At 40.2% G+C, this 26,718-nt stretch overlaps 2 protein-coding genes across 13 annotated transcripts in view; one reads left to right on the top strand and one right to left on the bottom strand.

Moving 5' to 3' along the window:
• The window catches only part of HDHD2 (haloacid dehalogenase like hydrolase domain containing 2), a 48,575-nt gene extending 37,074 nt beyond the window's left edge, over positions 1–11,501 (top strand). For 3 of the 4 annotated variants that reach the window (XM_037805699.1, XM_037805697.1, XM_037805698.1), the window contains exons 6-7: positions 1,122–1,185; positions 5,914–11,501. In XM_037805699.1, the coding sequence (XP_037661627.1) occupies positions 1,122–1,185; positions 5,914–6,017 (168 nt within the window). In that variant the 3' untranslated portion in view covers positions 6,018–11,501. Of the gene's footprint in view, positions 1–1,121; positions 1,186–1,544; positions 1,571–5,913 lie in introns of those variants that run through there. The other variant, XM_037805700.1, reaches the window with a different exon arrangement.
• Positions 11,502–12,858: 1,357 nt separating this feature from the next.
• The window catches only part of KATNAL2 (katanin catalytic subunit A1 like 2), a 129,405-nt gene continuing 115,545 nt past the window's right edge, over positions 12,859–26,718 (bottom strand). For 8 of the 9 annotated variants that reach the window (XM_037805950.1, XM_037805952.1, XM_037805951.1 and 5 more), the window contains 3 exons: positions 15,212–15,374; positions 14,247–14,349; positions 12,859–13,744 (listed from right to left, as the gene is read on the bottom strand). In XM_037805950.1, coding sequence (XP_037661878.1) covers positions 13,605–13,744; positions 14,247–14,349; positions 15,212–15,374 — 406 coding nt within the window. In that variant the 3' untranslated portion in view covers positions 12,859–13,604. The remainder of the gene's footprint in view (positions 13,745–14,246; positions 14,350–15,211; positions 15,375–26,718) is intronic. The other variant, XM_037805956.1, reaches the window with a different exon arrangement.

A 26,718-nucleotide genomic window follows, 5' to 3' on the forward strand; every position in this document is an offset into this window, starting at 1 on the left:
TCTTGGCAAGCCTTTATCCGGCTTTCCTAGGCAACTTTTGAAGAAACAGTTATCTGAGCCTGGAGATGTCAGAATTCCTTTATCCTGGGAGATGCTGGTATTGGTGTGTGGTGAGGGTGGGAAGGGCACGAGACAGCAGTGTTCAGCTATACAAAGGGTTGTTTGTTACCTAAAAGAGGGCAGCTTTTTTCCCTCCCTTTTCTAGCCCACTTTTTCTCTCTTCCCTTCTTCCTTCTCTCCCTCTCTTCTACCTCCACTTCTTCAGTAGAGCAAGTTTAGATGTAACAGAAAAGGTCTTAAGTTAGACATTAGTGATCTCTTGAATGAAGATTTTGACATTCTGAAACTCATTTCCAAGAGCTGTTACTAAATGATATTAATGAGTTTTAAGGAGAAAAATTTTGGGGGGAAGATTGTTTCAGTGAATCCAACTTATAGACTTGAGATGCCAGGATTGATTTTCTTGATATTTCTTCTAGTCTTTGTATTTTTTTTTTTAACCTTGCATTCATCATCACAATCAACCAGCTGTATTCATCCTTGTCTTGAGTAAGAATTGGAAAAAGGTGCTTGCTTTTCAGACTGAGCTGTCATTTATTCCCAAGTGTGAAATGAACATCAGAAAGTCACAAAATCTGTTTCTGTATTCTGATTTTCACTTGATTCCACCTGTTATGGACAGTTGGATAGAAATTAAGGATAATATGGGCAGCAGAAAAGCTTTCTTCCAAATCTAGTTTATACACTATCTACAGTTACGGATCATTTACCTTAAAAGCTACAAAATGGAAAGAATGCTTTTGTTTATGATCTATTTTAAGCTGAGAGGAGAGAGATGTACATAATGCAAAACATGAGGTGTTGCAGCTCTGCTCTTCACGTTTGGTTACTAGGCTTACTCCTCTGTTATACCCTCTACTTTTGTGACGCCTACCCCTCCAAACAGGATATCCTTCCTCTGAGTATTACATGCAGAGTCAGCCTTTTTACATATTTCTCTCTTCCATTTTAAGAAAAAAAAGCATAGGATTACAATTGGCCAACTAATAAATAAGTTGGTGGGTTTTTTGGGTGAGCTAATTGAAGGCACTGAACTAAAGGCATCCATTATGCTTTTCTAGGATTGCAGGGATGATGTTGGTGGGGCTCAGAACATCGGCATGCTGGGCATCTTAGTAAAAACCGGTAAGTATCTTTTGTATAATCCTAGTCTAAAACAGGATGGTAGAAAATGCCATTGCTTAAAAAATAGTCTTTGCAGAAATGGCAAAGCCCACTAGGCACTTCAATTCTCTGTCTGCCATAAAGCAAAAATAAACAGTGTTTAAGATCGCAGGGAAAAAAGGCAGTGGGGGCACATCCAGACTCTACACAGCTAGGAAGATAAGGGTTCAGAGGTGATATTTAATACTTACCCAGAGACAACCATACACAGTTGACAATTAACATGTATGATTTTCTGGATATATAAATAAGCACTTGAAATGGACCAATAGACCATTGATTGTAGTGCTCTGTAAAAATACTGTTTATCTTTGTGCCAGCTGTGAAATGATGAAGCCGATCTCTGTAAGAACTGACCAGGTAAGTGATCTGATACTATGCATTAATGTTTGCAGTTAGACACACATGTATGATTTTTTCTTGCCTTTTCACATATTGTGTTTGGTGATTGAAAGAAAGTTAAGTAATTATTCACTGCACCATAATTAGGTATACTGTATGTGGCCCCTCAAATAAATTTAGGGAAATGGACAGAACCAGTTGGGGAGGATTCAGGTAATGTGGCATTGTGAGTACATTGGCTGGTTAAGTGTCCTGGGTTTTGGCCTCAGCTTTGCTGTGAGAGACTCTGGGCAAGGCTTTTCATCCCCTTTGAACCCTTTAAGAATGATGGGATTGGATGGGTCCCTTTAGTCTCATAATATATGATTCTGTGTGGTTACTGTATGTAGAATGTGATTGGATAAAGTCCTTTCAAGGTAAGGAAAGAACAGGCATGAGAGCTGGAAGTGGGGTTAACTACTGTTGCACTGGAAACGTAATGATCCTTTCAGATATAATAAAAAGGTTCCTTCCAACCCCTAAAATGGCACCTGCTGAGTTTGGAACTAATAGCACCTCTTTAAGGATGACAGCTAGAAATCTTGTCCAGAAATTGTCCTCAGGCGCTTATAAATCAAAGAGCAGATAAATGGTTCCATAGATGGCTCTGTGAGCTCATTTGCCTGGTTTTATATAACAAGTGAAACTATTTACTAGGCAGTTCATAAAGGGGAAGATTTAAACTTAAAGTTACAGAAGAGCTGCCAGTTAGAAATTTTTTAGGAAAAGTACTTTTACTCTTGACAGTGATGTTTGTTCAAGAAATATGGTTGCAAAAAAAGCTTTTTTGAATTTAAAAATAGAAACAGGAAAACACAGATGCAGCTATAGTTGAATAAGAAGTACTTGGCAAGGCCCTGTACTAAAGAGTAAAAACAGTTTGTGTGTAGGGTCAACCTTTGGAGCCTTGCAGATACTAACACCAATCACTCTAGAATTAAAACAGTGTGTGTCTTCAAAATTCACAGTCAAAATGATCATCACCTTCCCAGGAACAGTGTTGTCTTTTGATGTAAGAAAAAAGAGGAAGCATCAGATAAAGTCAAGAAAAATAGCCACACTCATCATCCTCCCTTGTATCTTTATTTTCAAATTCCTGCTTTTCACCATTTCATTTTCTGGTTTTTGAGGACATCTTCAAATAACTATTTTTTATACTGTATTTATACTAGATTATTTTATACTATATTTATACTATATTATTCCCATGTTTCCTTTCTTTAGCTCATTTAATCGAAGATTTACACTAAGCATTGAAAATGGACCTCTGCCAGTGGCTTAATGGCCCACTTCCCCCTCACTGGTCTCCATTGGCTCTGCCTTCTTTCTGACTGGGAATTGGTTGTGACCAGTTAGAACAGAGGCATCCAATTAATCTTAGAGATGCCAAGAGCATAATACAGCCAAATCTAATGTGTATAATAAATACAGTAGCTAAGCCCAACTCATGAAAACAGGTCCATTTGTATCACTGCTCTTTGGCCAGAAAAAGTTCTGAAAAAGCCCAGTGTTCAAGGAGCATACAAAGAAGCTAGTTCCGCTGATCAATTTTAACTCAGTGCAGTGGATAAGCACTAGGTTTTCAAGTCTTGGAAATTACTATGAAGATTTTAATTTATATACAATAGTAAGTGCTTTTTGTGGGTAGTCTTGAACTATTTGTTTCTCAAAATGAGAAGCACATGGTAGATTCTCAGTATATGTCGTCTCTTGATTTGTTATTAAGGATTTTTGACTAGTTCTAACAGAATTTATTTTTTTAGCATATAAAAGCCATTCCCCCCCTCCAATGAGATCATTCTTTATCTTATAGTATCAACATGACTTCCTATATTTTCCCCCCATTCATCATTTATCCATCCAGAAGGCACAAACTGCTGCAATAAATCAGGTATGAGTGTTGGGGTCTGCTTCACATTCACTCAGCTAAAACTCATTGAGCACCTGCTTTGTGCCAGGCACAGTGTGAGGTGCTAGAACTATATCACATACCTAAGCCACTTGTGTCCATTTGTATTGCGTAGAACCTCCACTGGCACAGCCGGACTAAGCAAAAGCATTATATAAGCTCTATCCTCATGTGGCCCAGAGACTTTACTTTTACATATTTGCCCCTTAGACTGCTAGATCCAAGAAGTAAGTGGTGGTTTTAGTTTCCCCGCTGCTAAAACAAATTCCATGTAACGGTTAGGCTTAACAGGAATTTATTGGCTCTCGGTTTTAGAGGCTAGAAGGGTTGCTTTCTCTTGTGGGTCAGTGTCTTCTTGCTGGCTAGCGAACTTTGGTCCTTGGCTTTTCTGTCACATGACAATGCACATGGCGGTGTCTTCTTTCTTTTCCGGTTTTGGGTTCTGTTGACTCAGCTTCTGGCTGCTCCCCATGGCTTTTCTTTCTCTCTGTCTGAATTTCATTCTGCTTACTAAGGACTCTGGATTAAAGCCCAGCCTGATTCAGTTGGGCCACACGTTAACTGAAGTAACATCTTCAAGAGATTCTATTTACGGTGGGTCCGCATCCACAGAAGCAGGTGTTGGGACTGGAACATGCCTTTTGTGGGGGGCATGATTCAGTCCCCAACAGTGGTATAGCAATAGTTAATCATTATTACCTCTGAGACTGAGTAGAAAACCTTGCAAAGGAGTTTATACTTGGTGGGATTTAAGCTTGAGGAAAATAAACAGGCAGTATAGTTTGCTGCTTGGACCATATTATGGAGAGGTACCTTGAAAATGCTAAGGTAAGTGAGGCATAAGTTAATTACCTTTGCACATTTAATGCTAATTCCTGTAAGAATTTATGGTCAATCAGATAAGATAGGAAGCATCTTCTCCACCAAAATGCAGAGGTGGGGGAAGGGGGAGTTTTCAGACTTTTGCCTGCTGAGGTAGGACAAGAAGAATTGTAGAAAATTGTGGGTCCATTGTTAGGGGAGCTAGATTTAGGTAGATAAGAAAACTGGAAAAAAAAACAGAATAAAAGAGATGGCAGAAAAAAGGATGAGAACAAGGTGGAAAGGGATGTGCTGAGGCAACCCTGGTGGCTACAGGGCAGTCTGCCTCTTCCCCAAAGTCTTAGCTGAAGTAGTGCCTATTTCCTAACTTCCTTTCATTTATTCTTTCTTCAAAAAAATATTTGTGAAATGTTACCATTTTCCAGGCATTATGGTAGGTGCTCGGAATACATTGGGAAATATAACAGACATAGTCCCTGCTTTTAGAGAACTTGTGGTCTAGACATGAGACAGACATTAAGCAAATAAATACAGATAAATATGTAATTAAAAATTGTTTAAAATGTTGTGGAGAAAAGAACAGGCTGCCAAGAAAGAGAGAATTACAGGGAGGGGGTCTAATTTGAATGGCAGGGCTGGGGTCTGACCTGAAGCATGAAGGAGGTGGTCAGGTGAGAAGAATGTTCCAGACAAAGGAAATGGCAGGTGTGAATGTCCTCAAAAGAGCTAGATCCTTTCTAGGACTGGAGCTCAGTGAGCAGGTGATTCGTGATAGGTAGGGGGGAGCTGGGGCCGATGACAGCAGGCCTGATAGGCAACAATAGAGATTTTGGATTCTCTATAAAGGGCCTTGGGATCCATTAAGAGTGTTTAAATGGGGACCGTGTACCTTCTGATTTACATTTTTAATAGCCCACTCTGACCACTGTGTGGATTGGTGCCTCTGGAATGTTGGGGTAGTAAATTATGTGCCAGGCTGGAGGAACAGCAGGCTATCTTGAATTCCAGAGTCCAGGACAGGTAGGCAGTGTGCCTGCCACTTGGCACCCCGCCGTGCGGCCTCTCCTGCCTGGCCCCAAGGCTAGTGAGCCATCCATCACTCTCTCTCCCCACCCCTGGCGCTCTCGTTTGCCAGGCTCATGGGGCCCAGCTTGGCAGCAACACATGCTGTTTTCAGTCACCCTCGGGAGCTGACGAGGCCTCTGCCCTCTGGGGTCTGGGCTTCCATTTAAAAGCATTGATTTAATCATCATTCCTATCTTTAGGGCTAGTGGGGAAAGAAAATTATTTCATCAGCCATAGAGATTTGAAGAGAACCATGGCTGTCAGGTGACATGATACCTGTGACTGAGTCTATTGTCAAAGACCAGAAGGCTTGGGAAAATGCTGAATGGACATCTCATTGAATTGCCTCATTGCATCCTGAAGCCTCAATAAAAGGTGCTTTGGGAGAAGTGGAGCTCCTGATTCTCTAGTAATTGTCAGGGTGGTTCTGCGATGGTCCAGGTGCTCATGGGGCAGGATTAAATTTAGTATTTTAGCTGTAACTTTGTTCACTGGCCTCACTTTCATTTCAGGGAAATACCGAGCAGCAGATGAAGAAAAAATTAATCCACCTCCTTACCTCACTTGTGCGAGCTTCCCTCATGCTGTGGACCACATTCTGCGGCATCTACTGTGAACCGTTACGGGAACCTGAAGCAACTTGAAATGCAGCTTTTCCTTGTCTGGAATGAATCCCTCACCAACTCAGTGCCAGCGTAAATAGACACATACTGCTCATGGCTGATCCCATTTTAACCCTCTTTTTTATTGTGCATTAAGTAGAAAGAAAGGTATTGAATTGCAGCCAGCTACTAAGCCTTGCTAATCTCTTTTGTTTAATTTTGTAAAAGAAGATGAGACCCAAAGAAAGGGAAAGCTGAGATTTTTGTGCCATTCCTTTTAAAATATTCATCAGGTTAGGCAGGGCTGGGAGAGAGAATCTTCTGTAGGGAATAGTATTCCCTGCTATCTCATCCCTGGTATACTGGGTGGGGGAAATTCAGATTGTGAATAAAGTTATTGGTGTTCTTTAAATTTTAAAGTAATGTGTTGAAAGTTAAAGCATTGGGCTATAGTTTTAATACTAAGTTTACCTGTGAAATCCATTAGACATGTCAAATAGAGTACAAGGCAGAAGAACAAAATGAATTGTCCTTTAGCCCAGGTGATCAAGTGAATATGCTTTAACAAATTTTGAAAACTAGATTATCTGCTGTATTATTCCCAGCACAGGTGACTTCTCTCTTCATTAGCCAGAGATGACTAATTTAAATTTAGAACCTGATTTTAATTTAAAATAATACTTCCATTAATAATCTATTCATTGCAGATACCTATTATACTGTGTAACAGTTGTTTTGGAAATTTTATGTAAAATTAAAACTATCAGTATTTTACAGATGTTTTAATTAGACATTGTTATTAACAGGAACAGTGCAGAAACTAAAATCAAGCCTTTAATGTCTTATAGACCATGCATTTTTGAAGTTAGTGTCCACCAGGGTCCTATTAACTGTACATTTGCAAGATTTCATTATTTTTGCCTCTGACACTATGGGAAAAATCTTTTAGAAGCTATTGGGACAGATTCAAGCTTTTATGTACGTGGTTACTACAGCTGTAAGATGAAATCCCGTCTTGTAGCATGGATCACTCTTCTCACGTTAAACCCACCAAAATGAAGGGGACTAAGTAGGTAATGATTTTCTGAGCGCATTTGCATATGTGATAATCCTGGGCCTCTGCAATTGTGTTACAGGGCTCTTGGGCATTGAATTATTAGGATGTAATTGTACATCATTGTAGTGTTCACCTTACTGAAGCTCACACTGATGGTAATGAGCTTCAGGTTTTGAGGCTTGTTCAGAGATCAGCTTGGTCTTGAATGGGAGGGAGCAAAACTAAATAGATGGCCGTTCCCTCTTGTTTTGGTAGTTTGGTGGGCACTCTGCTCTTGTTTTTACAAATGCCCCAACTTAGCACTTATATATCCTGAAGTCCAGAAGACAGATGTGAAATAACCACCACCCAAAATCAGGATATGAGTGGAGTGGCTAAGAGCGTAGACTCTGGAGCCTAGCCCACACTTAACCTCACTCTGTGACCTTGGAAAGTCACCCAGCCTCTTGTATCCCCATTTCCTTATCTTTAAAATGGAGATAATAATAGTGCCTACCACAAAGGGTTGTTGTGAGGTTAAATGCATTAACCATATATTAAGTACTTGAATAGAATCAGGCACACAGTAAGTGCCATATGTTTGTGATGAACATGATGCATATGTAGGAGGACTGCCTGTATTTACCAATCTGAAAATCGCTAGTATAATTTCTTGCTAGTTGGTCCAGTGGGAAAAGTCTTCCTGAGGATAAAAAATTAAAAAAAGACATTCTACTAAAATTAGATTTCCTCAGGGCAAGGCCACATATAGAGAGAGGCTCAGTATGCAGGCAGAGAGTGCTGCTTGGTGCCTGTGGATGGGCTGTATTCAGCTGTGGCTTGTACTTGCGTGGCTGGGTCAGTGATTCCTTGGCCCAAATGTTATCAAGTATTTGCTAGTTACTACCTGTCAAGTGCCAAGTTAGTCCTGTGGGAAAATATCAAGTATATAAGAAAGGGATTCTTCCTTGAGGACTTTTTCTAGTTGAGAATATATAAGACATTACTCAAGAACACTATGAAGACAACTCACATGTCCCTCCCTCTCTGATGTCTTCCCTGACTCTGGAAGATGGAGTAAAGTATTCCCTCCTTTGTGCCCATGTAGCACTTGTTAGATTACACTTATATTGTCACACTTCACCCCCCCAGACAGGACCGTCTCATTTTTTGTTTAGATCTGCCGCAAAACAAATGGACACTCAGATGGTTACTGAACTAATAAAAATTAGCTGTAAACATTATAGGAATTTAATGCTAGAAGATACAGCTGTGGGTAAGAAGGAGAAAACAAGTTTCAGTTTAGATTCGTTGCCTTTAAGATGTCCATAGGGGAGGCCCCAGTACACGCTGGGAAATAATGACTATGATGCTCTAGAGACAAGTGAGAACGAAAGCAAAGAAGTGGAGATCATAGCTGGGTTAGGCAGTAGATACAGTAATGGCAATGGGTAGGATCACCTGAGTATAATATACCTGGCCAAGAGAAACAGCTTCTCTACTTTTCCATTCTAGTTTTTCCCTGTGGGCCATTAAAATCTTAGCTTGGGATTTTAAATTTAACGAATATTATTCCAGGGCTTACTAACTGACCTGTGCACAGAGAGGTTCATAAGTATAAATGAAAATCTTGTTTTAGGTGAAGGTTGCTATTAAAATTCCCAGCTCAGCTGGTTGGTCAGCCTTGGGCCTCATGGAGGAAATGTAATAACTGAAGTACTATTTTCCAGCCACCCTACCTAAGGGGCTATCTTGGGGCATTGACCTCAAGGACAATCTTTGTATAAATTTTACTGTAATCCTGTCCTGGGCCTAGAAAAGAGGCCTAGTGACAGTGTAGGTCTAGAAAGGGTAGGAGAGAGTACCCAATACCAGGAGACGGTGGTTCCACCCACTTCACTCTCACACCTCTTTGCCCTACCTACCTACTATTCTGTCTGTCAGAGCTGATCTTAATGAAAAGGAAAGGAAAAGGGCAAGGAGGCTAGCCCATTTCACTCTCTAAGTCATCATTCCATCATATACCTGTAACTTTGAATGTCAGAAATTCCCTTGGAATTATGTCATCACCTTTATTCCACATTTAAAATATTACAGTAGCGTGTTAGTGGAAATTAAGACCACCTACACTGGTTATGTTCAATTGGTTTTGGATCAGTGGTCATTTATGTAGGATGAAACTAAAGTTCTTGCTACCTATAATAAAGAATTTTTAAAGCTGCACTAATCTAATTCACTTACACACTCTGCCTCAAACAGTAGAATCCCTTTTTCACGTTAGCCCATGTTTGCATAAGGCCACGCTTGCGTTGTTGGGTTTATTTAATGTACGTCACAAAAGCCTTTCTGGCATAAATGCACAAGGCCTTTGCTGACTTTTGTATCATAGCAGCCATTGAGGCCTGTTACCTCAAAGCATCTTGCTATCTTTAAGGGTTTGTATGAAGATGCCAGAGCACCAGAAAGCATTTGTCATAATATAAATGCATATCTGTCAAAACCAAACAATTTTGAATACCTTACTTTGTCCAGTGCTTTCCTTCACATCATACACATTTTAACTGCTATTTGTTTCACTGGCTGGTGTGCCTGAGAAAATCAATCTCAAATATTTATTAAATGCCCACTGTGGGTAAAGCAGTAACGAAGACAGACCAGAATGCAGCTCTGGCTCCAAAGATGCATATTTTCTTTTTGGGGAATTGAAACATAAAAATACATCTAACAATACAAAAGGCTATGACAAGTTCAAAATGGTTGTATAAGTCCTCTAAGCAGAGAGCTCACATCCAGTGAGCTAAGTGCTTTTGGAGCAGTAGCCACAATTTATAATCTGTGGAGCAAGTGCAGTGCTCAGATATTTTTTGGCCTACACCATCTTAAAAAATGTTTCATTCATTCAGTAGCAGTGAGAAAGTACCACAATCGTGGAGCTTGTATTTGATTAGGGGAGACAGACAAAACGTGCACACACACATATACACACGCACAACTGCTTAATACAGTGGGAAAGATTGATATGTGATTAAAAAAAGAATAAATAGGAATGAGGAATGATTAAAAAAAAAAGAAGAAATAGGAATGAAGAATAAAAGAATAAATAGGAATAGGAATGAGTTATTGTCCTTGAGGTCAATGCCCCAAGATAGCCCCTTAAGTAGGGTGGCTGGATAAGTGTGGTCCATTAGGGAGGGCCTGTTTCAGATGGTGATCTGAATGAAGTAAGGGAGTAAGCCATGTGAATTCTGGGGACAGATACGTTAACTTAGTTGCCAACATCTGAATATCAGGATATTTCACATGCAAATCAATTAATTACTGGTTTGTCTAGGAAGGCTGGAAGATCTGGCAATGCTAGGTGTAAATTTTTACTTGGCAACATTCAGTTGGAGCTGAGTTGAGCTGTGGCCTTCAGACAGTTGCTGGCCCTCTCCAGTTCACCATTGCCCCCATCTCTTCCTTATTTTATACCCAGCTTACTTTACTTACTTATTATTACATTCCATGTTCCTGTAGGCATTTGGATTGTGAACTCTGCTTTGGAAGAAATACATGTTAAATTTTCCTCCAACAACTAACAGACTAATCTGGTATATACCTATAAATTTAGATACAATTTTAATCTACTTTAAAGAAAATAACCACAGAGACTTTAAACATAATCAGTTAATCATCTGTGGTAGTTGGTCTCCTCAAAACTCCCACAAAAAATAACAGTGAAAGTATAAACTCACAAGAACAACCTACAAGAGAATGGTGGAGGAGATATCAGTGGATGAGAGGGTTCAGTAATTTGGAAAATGGAAAGTGGATGGAGTGCTAATAACTAAAATCAGCATAGAGAAAATACAACCAAAAGTCATCCTGTAGAACACCTCAGAGACTCAAGACTTGGCGGCACCAGGTAGACAGGAAATGGAGTGTGCAGCTAGGGTTGAAAAGGGAGAGATTGGTTTAAAATGAGTAAACAATGGTTGGAGTCACAAAAGCCCTCTTTACTCTGAGCAGCAAGGTCACTACCTCTACCTAAGGCAGGAGAATGGAGTTTATTCTCTGGAAAAATGAAGCCTGGCATGGCTATTGGGGCCGACAGGCACAGCGGTGGGCCAGGATGTGATGCAGAGCTGAAAACAGGAATTAGGTACAAATCTCCCTTCTCTACAGTGGTCCCTAGTTCCTTTCCCTTTAGAACAGCAGAACCAGAGGGGGCAGGGAACAGAATAGAAAGTATATCTGATATGTTTGGCCGTTTGAAAAATAATACTGATGGGATTAATACCACTGATGAGAATGTATTGCAAAAATATAAAGATAGAGACTTAGAAAATTAAGCAATGGTAGTTATTAATGCCAAAAAAGACAAAAACTCATCAAGAAAGAAAATCTAATCCTAATTCACTACTTGGTTCTGCAGTGAACAATGTGTATACAGTTCTAATAAAAATATTGACTATTGAGTTGATCTGAAATTGTGATAGAATTATTTTGGGATGATAGGGACAGACATGTATGTGTAGTAGTGGGGGTGGGGGAGAGGGACAAAGAGATCATTTCATCCAAAACAGGAAGCCATTAGATAAGGTCTAAAACTGATAAAACAAGAAGTCTTCTAAATGTGTGGCATAAGAACAGGCACATGAATAATGATTTGGAGACACACTTTATAAAAGAGGAGAGGTGGAATGAATATCTGACCAGATACTGGTAGAAGTATTAGAAACATGAACTTGGAGATACTTAGAAGAAATGGAGGTCATGGAGGTGTGTCAAGCACAATGTAGGGTGTGTATGGGGGTTTGGAAGTGGAAGAAGTTACTCGGTGTATTTTCTAAGAGGGATAGCAAAATTGCACTCATCCTGAATGGAGTGAGGAACAGGCTAAGAAGGCCAAGACATACTGCCACAAAGCATGCTATGCTATGCACAGGAGTCTCCTCTGTCCCTTTACCTGGTCACTCTCAAGCAGACTCAGACAAGCGGGTCTACTTTCCAACCACAGCAAATTAGCAATGACAGTGAAGGTTCCATCTAATTGAAATTTTATGAAATCAGCAAGGCAGGTAGTGGCCTCAAGCAGATGGATTAACAGCTACAAGAAATGTTACCTAATGACCCAAAAAGATTACCCCCAAAAAGCACAAAGAGTAGATGTTGGAAAGTCAACAGTACTACATCCTGAGGTCGTTTAGTTTAGAGTCGAACATATCTAGCGTATCACTAGCATAAATCTCATGCTCATGAACCACTTAGCATGTACTAAGATTAATTTTTTTTGCTTATTTTAAATTTGTTATATAAGGTATATTTTTAATTTGACTACATTCTCCATGAAATGACATTTTAAAAGGCATTTAAAAATATTCCACTCAAAATAGCCAATTCCCCCCTCCTCCCCAAAAGCTTTGTTTTTGTTTAAAAGGATAAAACCTTTTGGAATACTTAGCTATCCAAAATATCTCTTTTCCCAGAAGTCTCTCCTTTCTGTAGGCATCTGTCTGCCTTGCAGCAATGAAGAAAAGAACAAGGATAAGAAAAGAAGGTAATTGGGTAAGTATGTTCAGGGAGTGAAGGGTCTGGCATTACTAGTGGAAGCCTTCAAAATTGATCAAGAAGAATTGCAGGTAGATGCAAGGGATCATTGGCTTCTGAGGACAATGATTCTAGCTGTTTATAAGCCCATAAGGAGTTGGGGAGTCTGAGAGGAGGGAAGATGGGTGTCCCATCCAAAGCTTTGGTTCCAACAAGGAGCTGTGGAAGTGGGAAGGGCAGGGCACAACACATTGGATGTGAGATGTGAAGAGTCAAAAGATGCTCTTAGGGGCTAGAACTCAAAGCACTCAAACTAATAGCTGGTGGCGATGATGTGCTAGTTGTGCTAGTCTCCCTGCTCACAGCTCTAGACTCAAGGGCTGAAAACAGGGTTTAGCTATAAATCTGCCTCATGGAAACACTCAGTCAAAATACTCATCTCTAGAGAGAGAGGTCAGTGGCATTTTCCAGTGGGGCTTAGTGTGGGAGGGGTTTGCTACCGATGAAGCTGGCTGTGGTCAGAATTAGGGAGAACTGATGAAATTCAGAAAATTGTCAAGAATGAGAAGCATCCCTGTTCCCACCCTTATCTACCCTTAATTCTATTACTTGGTCAGATGGTCTGTCAAGCTCAGCTTTAGTCACTTCCCCAACTCAGAGCCACCCTGTGCATTCCTGCACAACTTCTCTAACGACATCTTTTTCTTCAAAATAAAGATACCAGCTCACAAACAAGGAACACCACAGGAAATTGTTCATCAAAATCTTCAGTCTGTGAGAAAAATCTCCACTGCATGACCCAATAGCACTTATACATGTAATTAAAATTTTCACTATTTTGCTGACATTTATTGTGAAAAATTCAGGAAAATAGCTCAGATTTCTAAAACAACAGAGTTGTCCAAATTAATCCAGTCCTTAAAAATAAATTTTTCTTTTCCATTCCAATTATTATGTTGTTCTCTCACTTACACTATTAAACCAGGAGACCTCTGTGGCTGGTTGCCTTTGTGGCCAGGTCAGATTAAATATGATTTCAAACAGACTCGAAGTCTCTTTGCCAGGCTGAATATCTTTGAGTCAGATTCTTTGCAGAAGGCTTGGTGTGAGCTAGCACATCCAAAAAGTCGGCAGTGGTCACGGTATCCAACTGGATCGGAGGTAAATTGCTGCTCTCTAGATAAAAACATAATGGTAACAATACAATGGTAGACTCAGGGTGATCAGTGCTCTTAAATGCTGATAGCCCTTCTTTCAAGACACTGCAGGAAGCAGCACACTTAATCGTTCATGCTGCAGGAGATAGGACTAAAGAGGCCCGGAAAGAAAATCGTTCTGTGTGCAACTGAGTAAGGCCCTGAAGCCGACAAAAATGTGATTGAAATGTATTGTTTTCAGAGTATTATTTAATATTTATATAGTGCCTCAAATGGATCCAGCCCAATGTTATAATGTGCCAGAGAAATAAAAGCCCAAGCTCTAAGGAGTTTATCATCTGCTGGCGAAGTGGAGCCAAAATAGGACACCAAAGGGGGAGTGAGTTGAGAGTGCATGAGGGTGCTCTGACCGAAGAACAGGCTGCAAGCAGAAAGGCCTACCAAGAGCTCCATCTGCTGGTGAGTGTTGGGTTTCTAAACACATTTCTCCCAGAGCACCTTCTCTATGGTCCCAACCATACCTGGCTGGTGGCTTTCAAGTGCATCGAAGATTTTCCTCACAGGCCTCATGGCTGCTTCCCTGCAGACAAGCTTAATGTCTGAGCCTGAATAGCCCTCCATCTCCTGAAACAGCCACAAACCCAGCCATTGGTCAGCAGCTAGCATGGAAGTGGTAATCATATTCTTATAGGCAGGACCCAGTATCAGAACTCCTGTAGCAGAATCTTAAGATTCTGTGTCTTCACCCATGAATACTATACAAAGCTTCCCATATAAATAATAGGGGAGGGGTAGGGGAGATGCTGCTAACATGTCTGGGTAACCGTAGAAGCTGGGCAGTAAACAACTTGCTCACTACCTGAATGCCTGCAGTCAGATGCTGGGGAAGGATTGAATAAGACCAGCTGCCCAAATTAGCCTAATGGGGCCCTTGTGCCCAAATCCAAGGATGATCAATTTTGGCAGTCACTTTTGTTATAAATAAGATCATACCTGCTTTTGGAGAACCTCAGAAGTCATCATGTTCAAATGTCCACCCAAAGCAGGCAAGTCTTCTACAAGCCCTGGCAATGGGTTCTAGTGACAATGGGGGTAACAGACATGTATCCAGAGGTTTCCATTTGTCATTTAATCATCATATGGCTTATTTGTTTTCCGGTTTTGCAGATGAAGAGGCTCAGAGAGTAAGTGAATTCCCTGAGGTGACACAGCTAATAAGTGGCAGATCCAGGATTTGACCATAAGTTCCTTCAGTATAAATCCCATGCCATTTCCACTGCATCACATCATCTCTGCTAGTGTTTCCAAGTGATGGAAGGCTCACCCACTTATGAGAAAGAGGCCCATCACATTCCTGGGACAGCTTGGGTCCTTTCTGAGTGTCTTAAGTGAAGTCTCCTAAAGCTTGTGGTAAGACTCTGCTGCGGACCCCTGGGTGGAGATGCCTCCCTTGGAGCGGCTCTGGTGTAAAGCTCAGGCAGCTCACCTGGCTCAGCTTGCTGTAGTCCAGCGCTGTGCGCAGCTCCAGGGCTCTGCTCTTGCTCACTGGGGGCAGCCAGTGGCGGATCATGGCCTGCCTGGCCTCCTGGCTGGGTAGATCAACCAGAATCCTCTTCTCCAGGCGGCGCAACATGGCACAGTCCAGCTCCCTGAAATCACATTAGCAACAGAGAAACTGGACAAGACAGTAAACATTCTTCTTAAGCAACAACTATATTTTAGGAACAGTTTAGCATTGCTCCATTGCAGGAAGCAATTCTGCATTTTAACTGTGGCTTAACATCTATGCTTGAGTGGATAAGACAGTTACTTCATGTTGATTGGGAGAAAGAGCTGGTAAAGAAAGGAAGGGCGGGTAGGAGGGAGGGAAGAAAAGGAAGGAAGAAAAGAAAATACACCCCCAAAACACCTCATACAACAGAGGTAATCTTATGTGACTTAATTTGGAGTGGGTGGGGGGTGTACCTAACCAAATGTGAGCACTCCCACTGCAGTCATAACATGAATTACTCAATCTGATCCTGCCAGTGAGTAAATTATTCCTGAAAATAAATTGGACACCCTGGAAGTACATTAACTCTTTTAAAACTCTCCTACAGTCTGGAGGGAATGACTGTCCCACTCGAATGCTCTGGTGAACTGAAAGAGTGAATGCTCCTTCCAGGGTGTAGAATGCAGATGTGGTCCTTTGAGACACTCACTCCTGTTCCTCCCCAAACACTTCTCAGGCCAGGTTTGTGCAATTTTGCATCTGAGGTCATTTCACTAAACTTCTTGTGTTATTTAATTACGGGACCATCTGATGACCACAGATGTCTTCGTCACAGCAGAAACATCTTCTCTTGCGAGTAATACAAGTATTTACAATACTTTGGCACCATGCAAATACTTGGTTCCCCCTCCCCTTTCAAATAATGGTTTTAGTATCTGCTAATTATCTGTGCCTGAATTATTTCACAAGAGCTTGCAAAATGATGATTTTTCAATGTTTCATTTCAACTATTTTAGCTGGAATAATTATGTCAAATAGAACTTTCCCTCATTAACTGGGCTATTTGATTACCCTGAACCTTTCCTAGAAGACCATTTAGAGTATGAGTCCATGAACCATTTTCATGTTAAAATGTCATGCTTCTAGAGGGGAGAGAAACAGCTGTTTAATTTTCTGGTATAGAAATTAGGAAATTTCTTGTGTGCTGAGCTGATTTAATCATTGTTAAACAGTAACAGTGAAGACATCCCCAGATATCTCTCATTCCTAAAGACACTGAGGATTTCCAAAGGGCTTCCCATTTTAGTTCTTCTTATTCTGAATCTATGTCACAATATTTCCTTTTAAATTGAAGAAATAGAAAATATACTTCCAGGGAGGATATCTGAATCCTAACTCAGAGGAATCGTATTTCTTTAAAGATTGTGTCTTTTCTTTACCTATTATTCTTCCAATCCTGACCTGAGAATCCACAGTCCAGGGGTGCTTTACTGGCAATAACAATTACCTTTTTTTTTTTTCACTTGTCTTGTTCTTTATCAGCCCCAGCCTGTTGAAATTCATTTCACATCAGAGACTCAGACACCTTTTCCCCTGTACAACCATTCTCCTCAAAATCAATATTTATATTCAAGGCACAGGCTCAAGGATAAAACTATGCCCACAGCAGAACGTCACCTAGCACTCCAGTTCATGATGTGTTTGCCTTCCTTGCTTCAAATGGCTTCCTCCTTGTTCATATACTCAGTGCTAACAGCCAGCCAGTAGGCATCAGTAATGATGCCATCTTTTCTGATTGGTCGGTGCCCATACCACACCAGTTGTCAAATATTTTGACTGTCTCCCCTGCACATAATCAACAAAGACATATTGGCCTTCATGTCTAGATTAGTTTCCTAGAGGTGTTGTAGCAAATCACCACAAATTCATTGCTTAAAACAACAGAAATGAATTTCCTCACTGTTCTGGAGGCTAGAATGCTGAAATCAAGGTATTGGCAAGGCCATGCTCCCTCAAAAACCTGTATGGAACAATCCTGCCTTGCCTCTTCCTAGCTTCTGGTGGTTCTTGGCAGGCCTTGGAGTTTCTTGGCTTGTAGCTGCATCACTCCAATCTCTCCTTCATCCTCTCCATTCTACAGGTGTTCTCACCTCTTCTTAGAAGGGTACCAGTCATTGGATTTAGGGCCTATCCTAATCCATTATGCCCTCATCTTATTGATCATATCTGCAAAGACCCTATTTCCAAATAAGGTCACATTCACAGGTACCGGGGATTAGGACTTGAACATGGTTTTTGAGGGGGGACATAATTAAACCCAAAAGAATGCCCAAGGCTGTTCCAACATAAGGCTGCATGTGTTATTAAGGTTGAAAGAAGATTTCATTTAGTTGATGAACTTAAAAATTAACTAAGATTGCACTTGAATAGTGGGGACAGGGAACATCGGACACAGTGACATCTACTTCCTCCTGAAACCTTACTAAAATAGCAATAAAGGCATTTTTAAAATGCCATAAACCTGCAAAAACAAAGGGACTAGGAGAAGAATTGCTAGCAATATAAATTTGAAATCTGGAAAGCAGACTGATAAGTAAAAACTAACTCAGTAGACATGAGAAGCTGATTCAGCAGTAAAGAAAGCCAAGAAACTTACCTGATTTAAATTTCAGAATCCCCAAGAGACTCAAGATTGGAAGTATCTGGTACTTTTAGAGGTGAGGATAAAGGTGGATTGAAAACAAGAAGATTGGATATAAGTTTGATAAGAAAGGTCCCAGATTTCCTTCCCACCTCCAGTGGCAGGGGATCTGCCTCTCTCACATCCTGGCAGAAGGTAAAATAAACGTCTCCAGACTGGAGAGCACCAGGTGCAGCTGAGAAAAGAGTACTGTATTGAAAACAGATTATGTGAAAGTCTTACTTTATTAACTGATGAGCTACCACCTCTCTTTCCCTAGAACATTGGTAGCCAAGCTCTTAACCAGGAAGAGGATTGCAACAATCTTCACTGAGGAATCTGATCAAAGAGAATGACCTAAAGATATTGATATTGGGGATCACCAACAAAATAGCCCAGCTAAATCCCCATACATGCAGCCCACTCACCCACATATACACATATTCACAGAGCGTCCCCAGGAGTTTTTTTTGTGCCTCTCAAACATGAGCAGGCAGCCAAGGAGACCTACCTCTATGGAAAGCCCCTAACGTAAAGACAGAGCCCCAGACAAGTAAACAGACAAAAAAAAAAAAAAAAGCTCCTTGAAGGAAACAAAAACCTTCAGGGAGATGAGAACTTCAAAAATTATAATTAGTAACCTCTGAGAGATACAAGAAAAGATTGCATCCATGAATCAAGAAGAGGATGGTATTCAAGAATATTCAGAGAAAAAAGACAAAATAAAATCAGTTGGGAGTACAAAATATGATAGAATTAAAAACACAACAGAAAGGTTAAAGATGAAGCTGAGGAAATCTTCCAGAGTATAGGATGAGAAAGACACACATAGAGAGAAAAAGATTCAAAGGAGAAAGAAAACATTTTTTTTTTTTTAATGAGAACATTGGTCCAGGAGAGCCAACATACAATAATAGGAGTTTCAGAAAAAGAGAGCAGAGAAAACAGAGAGGGGATATGATCAATGAAATAATTCAAAACTTTCCAAAATTGTAGAAAATAATTTTTTGGATTTGAAATATTTTAAAAATTATGCTTAAATAGCACTTGCTAAGTGGCAGGCACTGATCTAAGCATTTCACAGATACTTTCTCTTTAAAAAAAATTTTCTTTATTAGAGCAGTTGCAGGTTTACAGAAACATCACAAAGAAAATACAACCACCCTGCGAGGTAGGTAATGTCATCCCCACTGTGCAGATGAGGAACAGAAAGCTTAAGTAACCTGCCTGAGGTCAGAAAACTAGTGCATGGTTTGGGTCAGACCCTGAAGTCTGTGCTCCATCACTGTGCTGGTGGAATTGCAAGTAGTCTCCCACCAGGTCATGTCATGGTGATATTTCAGAACGCTGAGAACAAAAAGAGAAGCATAAAAACTTCCAGAGAGAGTAAAAAAAAAGTTACAAACAATGGATCAAAAATAAGAGTTCTCAACAGTGATGAATGACGGATAGTAAAAGAAAAAAAAAAAAAGCAATCCCTTCAAAATTCTGAGGAAAAGTAATTTCCAATGTAGAGATCTGTATCTGGCCAAACCATCACTTAAAAGGAAGGTAGAATAAAGATGCTTTCAGAAGGCAAAGTCTAAAAAAAATTTATCAGGCATTCTTTATTAGGAAAATACAGGAGGACATTCTCCAAAGGAAGAGAGTCAGCCAAACCAAAGGACTACATGGGATCCAAGAAACAGCATCTGACACAGAAAGAGAAGGAAATCTTCAGGGTGATGAGGTAAAGGAGGAGAAAGTGAAGTGGTGGGGGTGGGGGGAGGAGAAGGAGGGAAGAGGGAAAGACAAGACCTTTTAATGGGAAAGGGAAACTTATATTCACATTTCAGGAAATCAGTTCAGTTCAATAATATTTACGTACCATCTACTGAGTCTCCAACATACAGAAATGAATAAAACAAAACCCTTTCTTATAAGTAACTAAGACAGTATTAGGGAGGTTTTGATCTTGGGCTGTAGGAATGTTCGATTCTGTAAACTTCAAGGACAAAATAAGACTTGATATTAGACTGAAAATGAGGGAAGAGAGAATCAGCCTGAAGAAATGGCAGAGCCAGGGGTGAGGTTTCTTCCAAGGCCTTTCCTTGGACCTGCCACTCCCTTCTGAAAAGGCAGAGGGACTAAGAATGAGGTTTCTTTTGTTGGGGAAACTTTTTCTTGGTCTTCCCATCCACCCACAGAGACCTCTCATTTAAAAGGAAGACCAGAATCCCCAGAATACTCTAGGAAAATAGAGTCATGCAGAGGGAGGTGGGAAAACAATCTCTCACTACAGATGTCTGTATTGATCAGCTAATGCCCTAAAGCAAGAGATTTACCTCAAAACTGCTTGTGGGCACAAAATAAGTGCAACTCTCTGACAGCTAGCTCTGATGAATGCATTCTTAATGACATCAATAACAGTATAGTTTACAAGGGAGGAAACAAAGGACAAATGGAATGTACCCAGGAATGATTCTTTATGCCAATATATTTATATAAAAAATTTTAATCTGTGGCAACCAGAAAACATTACCCCTCATTCCTGTGCGTTAACTTTTAAACCTAGTGATTCTGATTTCATCTCTTTTCTCTTTGTTATTGGTACTTCCATCACCTCAAGAGTGAGAAACAACTAGGGAGAGTGAGATATGTAGGACGTGAAACACAGAAAAGGCTTAGAAACCTCAGAGCCTGTCGCACTGGCCCCCTGCCCACTGCTGCATAAAAGGTGGTGGCACCTACCAATCACCTACAGGGTCTGTGTGGACTGTGAGCCCTTGCACCTGAGCTCCTGCACCAGACCTTCAGCTCCCTTCCTGAGCCCCTTGGCCTGTCTCCCTTATTAAATTGCGTGGTTCTCAGGACAGCAATCTCTCCAAATTTTATGGAATTAAAAAAAAAAAAAAAACATAATTCTTGTTTGTTCATTCAGGTTTAAACTATCTTCCCATGATAAGAGAAGCAACCTTCAGTTTTGCAAGCAAAGTCTTTGCAGTATGCCCATCCCCACAGGAAGTGAGTGATCTTGACAATCCTTGAATAGCAGATCAATTAAGAAATTGTAATATTTTGGGGGAGATGATGAGGAGCCGGTTAATAAAGAACTGAAGATTACCTTGCTTCCCACAGTGAGTCCTGCATGAGTCCCCTATCTACATTTCCCACTTGGGTCAAACTGGTCTCCCAGCCTTTCCCTGGATACACCTTTTGTTGTCCTAGTTCTAGCCTCTACTCAAGCCATTTTCTTTATGTGGAATCTCCATTTTGTCTTTCAAAAGCTAAGTCATTTTTTACAGGTTCAATTGTTCTCTATCCCATAAAGCCTTCTAAAAAAAAATCTGTTATCCGAAATTGCCCCTCTTCACTGTTAAGTTCTACTCTACTTATTGTCTATATGAGTCACATGGTCTGGTTATATCCCTACCCCATAATCACTTATGTTTATATCTCATGCATCGTCCCATCAGATTGTCAACTTTAGAGGCCAAGGGTCATGGACTATATATCTTGGATTCCTCTCCCTCCATCAAGCAGAATACTCAGTAGATGCTCAATAAATACTACTGGGACGAATGAAAGTACTTGAAGTGCAGGGCTACTGGCTTCATGTAAAATGACTTGCTTCCTTAAAGTCAGGATTTATTTGTGAAGGTGAATCTGCTTTGTTGAAAATTAGCATTTTATAATCATTAATTCTAATTAATAGAGAAAAACAGCATCAGCTTGGGCAATGGGAAGAAACTATTTTCATCTTTAGTAAAAATAATGGAAATATGATTTTAAGAAATGACTCATTCAACTCTTTTTTGACTAGGTAGAGTTTTGGAAGATGACTTGAGAGGTTTAGTCTTTCAGGTGGGGCCTCTCCTCTCCAGACACTCCACTTCTCATTCATTGTAGTGAGTTCACAAACATGAGGAAAGGGAATCCAGCAGGAATGTCTAGGGCAATCAGTTTTGTTTATCTTACCAAAATTTGGGTTAAGAGGTTCATTTCCTTATAATGAGGAATGAAAATTACTTCTGATTACTACAATATCCACAAAGACATATTCCCTTTACTCTGTTAGAAAACACCTTTTTAAATGCATAACAGCACACAAAGAAGCAGGGAAAATTCTCAAGGGCTTAAAATGAAAAGGAAGCTGAAAATCAAGACTGGGTAGTTTCAGTTGATTTGGGAATGTTTGCCTGTTGGTTACAAAAAAAATCTGTGTTTTAAAAGGTGACATATGGGATAGCACAGAAAGCCTTAGATCCATTCAAGATGGGAGGTGGAATCAAGACTCACCCAATAAAGTGAAAAAATTAGTATCACTGAAAGGACACATTCTCTATGAAAGGGTAGGTTAGAAAAAGTTCCCCACCAGCAATGAGAAACATGAAGGAAATCTGTGTGTGGGGAAAAAAGTCCATGGATAATTCAGAACCATAGACCTACCCTCATTGGCACGGTCCAAGGAAACTCTAGCTGAGAAATTAGCTTAAAAGAGGTCCAAGTCGTGACCCAGTCAAAATTAAATTTTCTTTGAAGGGACACATGCAGGACTCCCACAGACAGAGTCATATCCTTTAGCTGTAAGCTTACCACCGAAAATTACAAAACATAAGAAACCACCAGGGATCACACCCCCTTTATCTAGTGTATGGATGAGTGGAGGAATGGGGATAAAAACTAAAGGACAAATGGGGTGGGATGGGGGGATGATTTGGGTGTTTTTTTTTCACTTTTATTTTTTATTCTTGTTCTGGTTCTTTCTGATGTAAGGAAAATGTTCAGAGACAGATTGTGGTGATGAACACATAACTATGTTATCATACTGTGGACAGTGGATTATATATCATGGATGATTGTATGGTGTGTGAATGTATTTCAATAAAACTGAATTTAATAAAAAAAAAAAAATAAATTAAAAAAAAAAAAAAAAAAAAAAAAGAAACCACCAGGAGCAAGAGTAATTAGGGAAATTAACAGCAGAATTAGACTCCACTGATAGAGTATAAAATAATGTTTTAACAAATATATATGCAGCCCTCCCACCCCCTCCCTGAGGAGCTGGGGAAAAATGTGGAAGTGTTGGACTTCCTCACCTAGATTGTTGCTGATGTTCTCACAAACATTGAGGACTGACGGTTAGGTATGCCGAGCCCTCTATCTTGGGGCTTGTCCTTATGAAGCTCGTTACTGCAAAGGAGAGGCTAAACCTGCTTATAATTGTGCCTAAGAGTCTCCCCATGAGTACCTCTTTTTTTTTTTAAATTCAATTTTATTGAGATATATTCACATACCATGCAGTCATACAAAGCATACAATTGTTCACGGTACCGCCATATAGTTGTGCGTCCGTTACCAAAATTAATTTTTGAATATTTTCATTACCACACACACAAAAGTAATAAGAATAAAAATTAAAATGAAAAAGAACAATTAAAGTAGAAAAGAACTCCCCACCCCACCTCCATTTTTCTACTCATCCATCCATAGACTGGGCAAAGGGAAGTGCGATCCACATGGCTTTCCCAATCACATTGTCACCCCTCATAAGCTACATTGTTATACAATCGTCTTCAAGATTCAAGGGTTCTGGGTTGTAGTTTGATAGTTTCAGGTATTTACTGCTAGCTATTCCAATTCATTAGAACCTAAAAAGGGTTATCTATATTGTGCGTAAGAGTGCCCACCAGAGTGACCTCTCGGCTCCTTTTGGAATCTCTCAGCCACTGAAACTTATTTCATTTCATTTCACGTCCCCCTTTTGGTCAAGAAGATGTACTCTATCCCATGATGCCGGGTACAGATTCCTTCCTGGGAGCTGTATTCCACGTTGCCAGGGGGATTTACACCCTGGGGTGTCAGATATCACATATGGGGGAGGGCAGTGATTTCATCTGCCAAGTTGTCTTAGCTAGAGAAAGGCATTCGGGAGGAGACAATTAGGCACAATTATAAACAGGCCTAGCCTCTCCTTTGCATTAACAGTCTTCCCAAGGGCAAGTCCCATGATTGAGGGCTCAGCCCATCAAACCACCAGTCCCCAATGTCTGGGAGCACATCAGCAACCATCGAGGTGGGGAAGCCCAACACCCCATGCATTCTCCCCCAGCAATGTTCACATTAGTGGTAGCATGTAATATTTCTCTTTTTGTGCCTGGCTTATTTTGCTCAGCATTATGTCTTCAAGGTTCATCCAAGTTGTCATATGTTTCACGACATCGTTCCTTCTTACTGCTGCGTAGTATTCCATTGTGTGTATATATCATATTTTATTTATCCACTCATCTGTTGAAGGACATTTGGGTTGTTTCTATCTCTTGGCAATTGTGAATTATGCTGCCATGAACATTGGCATGCAGATATCTGTTTGCGTCACTGCTTTCAGATCTTCCGGGTGTATATTCCAAGAAGTGCAATTGCTGGATCGAAGGGTAGCTCTATATCTAGTTTTCTAAGGAACTACCAGACTGACTTCCAGAGTGGCTGAACCATTATACAGTCCCACCAACAATGAATAAGAGTCCCAATTTCTCCACATCCTCTCCAGCATTTGTAGTTTCCTGTTTGTTTAATGGCAGCCATTCTAATTGGTGTGAGATGATATCTCATTGTGGTCTTAATTTGCATCTCTCTAATAGCTAGTGAAGCTGAACATTTTTTCATGTGTTTCTTGGCCATTTGTATTTCCTCTTCAGAGAACTTTCTCTTCATATCTTTTGCCCGTTTTATAATTGGACTGTCTGTACTACTGTCATAGAGTTGTAGGATTTCTTTATATATGCAGTCAGATACCAGTCTTTTGTCAGATTCCTGGTTTCCAAAAATTTTTTCCCATTGAGTTGGCTGCCTCTTCACCTTTTTGACAGATTCCTTTGAGGTACAGAAACTTCTAAGCTTGAGGAGTTCCCATTTATCTATTTTTCCTTTGTTGCTTGTGCTTTGGGTGTAAGGTCTAGGAAGTGACCTCCTAATAAAAGGTCTTGAAGATGTCTGCCTACATTATCTTCTAGGAGTTTTATGGTACTTTTATATTGAGGTCTTTGATCCACTTTGAGTTAATTTTTGTGTAGGGTGTGAGGTAGGGGTCCTCTTTCATTCTTTTGGATATGGATATCCAACTTCCCCAGCCCCATTTGTTGAAAAGACTGTTATGTCCCAGTTCAGTGGCTTTGGGGCCTGAGTACCTCTTTGTTGCTCAACTGTGGCCCTCTCTCTCTAGCGAAGCCACCTCAACAGGTGAACTCACTGCCCTCCCCCCTACGTGGGACCTGACTCCCAGTCACGTAAATCTCCCTGGCAATGCAAGATATGACTCCCGGGGATGAATGTGGACTGGGCATCATGGGATTGAGAACATCTTCTAGACCAAAAGGGGGATGCAAAATGAAATGAAATAAAGTTTTGTTGGTTGAGAGATTTCAAATGGAGTCGAGAGATCACGCTTGTGGACATTCTTACACACTATACAGATAACCCTTTTTAGGTTTTAATATATTGGAATAGCTAGAAGTAAATACCTGAAACTATCAAACTCCAACCCAGTAGCCTTGACTCTTGAAGACGATTGTATAACAATGTAGTTGATAAGGGTGATGGTGTGATTATGAAAACCTTGTGGATCACACTCCCTTTATCCAGTGTATAGATGGATGAGTAGAAAAATGGGGACAAAAACTAAAAGAAAAATAGGGTGGGATGGGGGGATGATTTGGATGTTCTTTTTTACTTTTATATATGATGGCACTCTGAATAGTTGACTGTACACCATAAATGATTGTATGGTATGTGAGTATATCTCAATAAAACTGAATTTAATTTAAAAAAATGAAGAAAAAAATAATGTTTTAACATGTCTGAAGAGATAAAAGAGGGGATCAAAAACATAAGTGAGAGCCTTTAGCTTCTGGCCAAGATGGACTAGCCCCATTCCTCTCTCGTCTAACCTCTTACAACTAAAAATCCATGGATATAAAACAACAAATAAACATAGAGTCTAAAAGGTGAAAAGAAGGGAGATGAGCAAAGGACCTGGGAAGTGGGGAATGATGTGGTGGAGAGTTCCCTGGGGTTTCTTTTTGCCTCCCATAACTTCCAGATGGGGTGCCAAATAAGCCTACACTCCAGAACTTCTAACAGGCACAGACAAAAAAAAAAAAAAAATCTCCAAGGAAAGGCTGCGCTGTTCAGCCAAAGGACTGGGAAAAGAGTAGCCTACCAGAATAAAAATTTTTGATAAAAATTTGCCCTGTTCCAGCCAAACACCAAAGAAAATCTGCCCTCCATCTTAGAGTGTCAGCAGGGTGGAGGGGAAGCTAAGTCATGGTAGTAGTAATAAGTGTGGTTCAACAGGCTGGCACCATATTAAAATCCCTCGAGAAAAGGTCCAGAAATAAGGGAATGGTTAAATAAATTAGGGCACATTCATACAGGGGAATTCTATATAGGATTGGGCAGAATTCCAAAGGTGTCCACAATATATTAAGTAGGGGTGGGGAACCAGACCATAGAACAATATCCTAGGTATACATCGGGTAACCCCATTTTTGTTTGGTGTGTGCGTGTGCATGTATAGGCACACATGTAAAAACATCTGGGAAGATTTACATCATATTGCAGGGTTTAGTTACATGGGAATTTTCACTTTCAAACAATACTGAAACATATAAACTATGATTTTTATAATGAACATGTATTACTTTTCTAAACAGTCAAAACAGTAAATCTATTTCCCTGTGGGGGAAAAAATAGTCTATGGAAGGATATATAGACAATTGTAACAAATAACCAAACCATCTTCACCAGAAGGGTGTATACAAAGACCATAATACTTGTGTCACAG

The sequence above is a fragment of the Choloepus didactylus genome, chromosome 16 (assembly GCF_015220235.1).
Source record: "Choloepus didactylus isolate mChoDid1 chromosome 16, mChoDid1.pri, whole genome shotgun sequence".
NCBI lineage: Eukaryota > Metazoa > Chordata > Mammalia > Pilosa > Megalonychidae > Choloepus > Choloepus didactylus.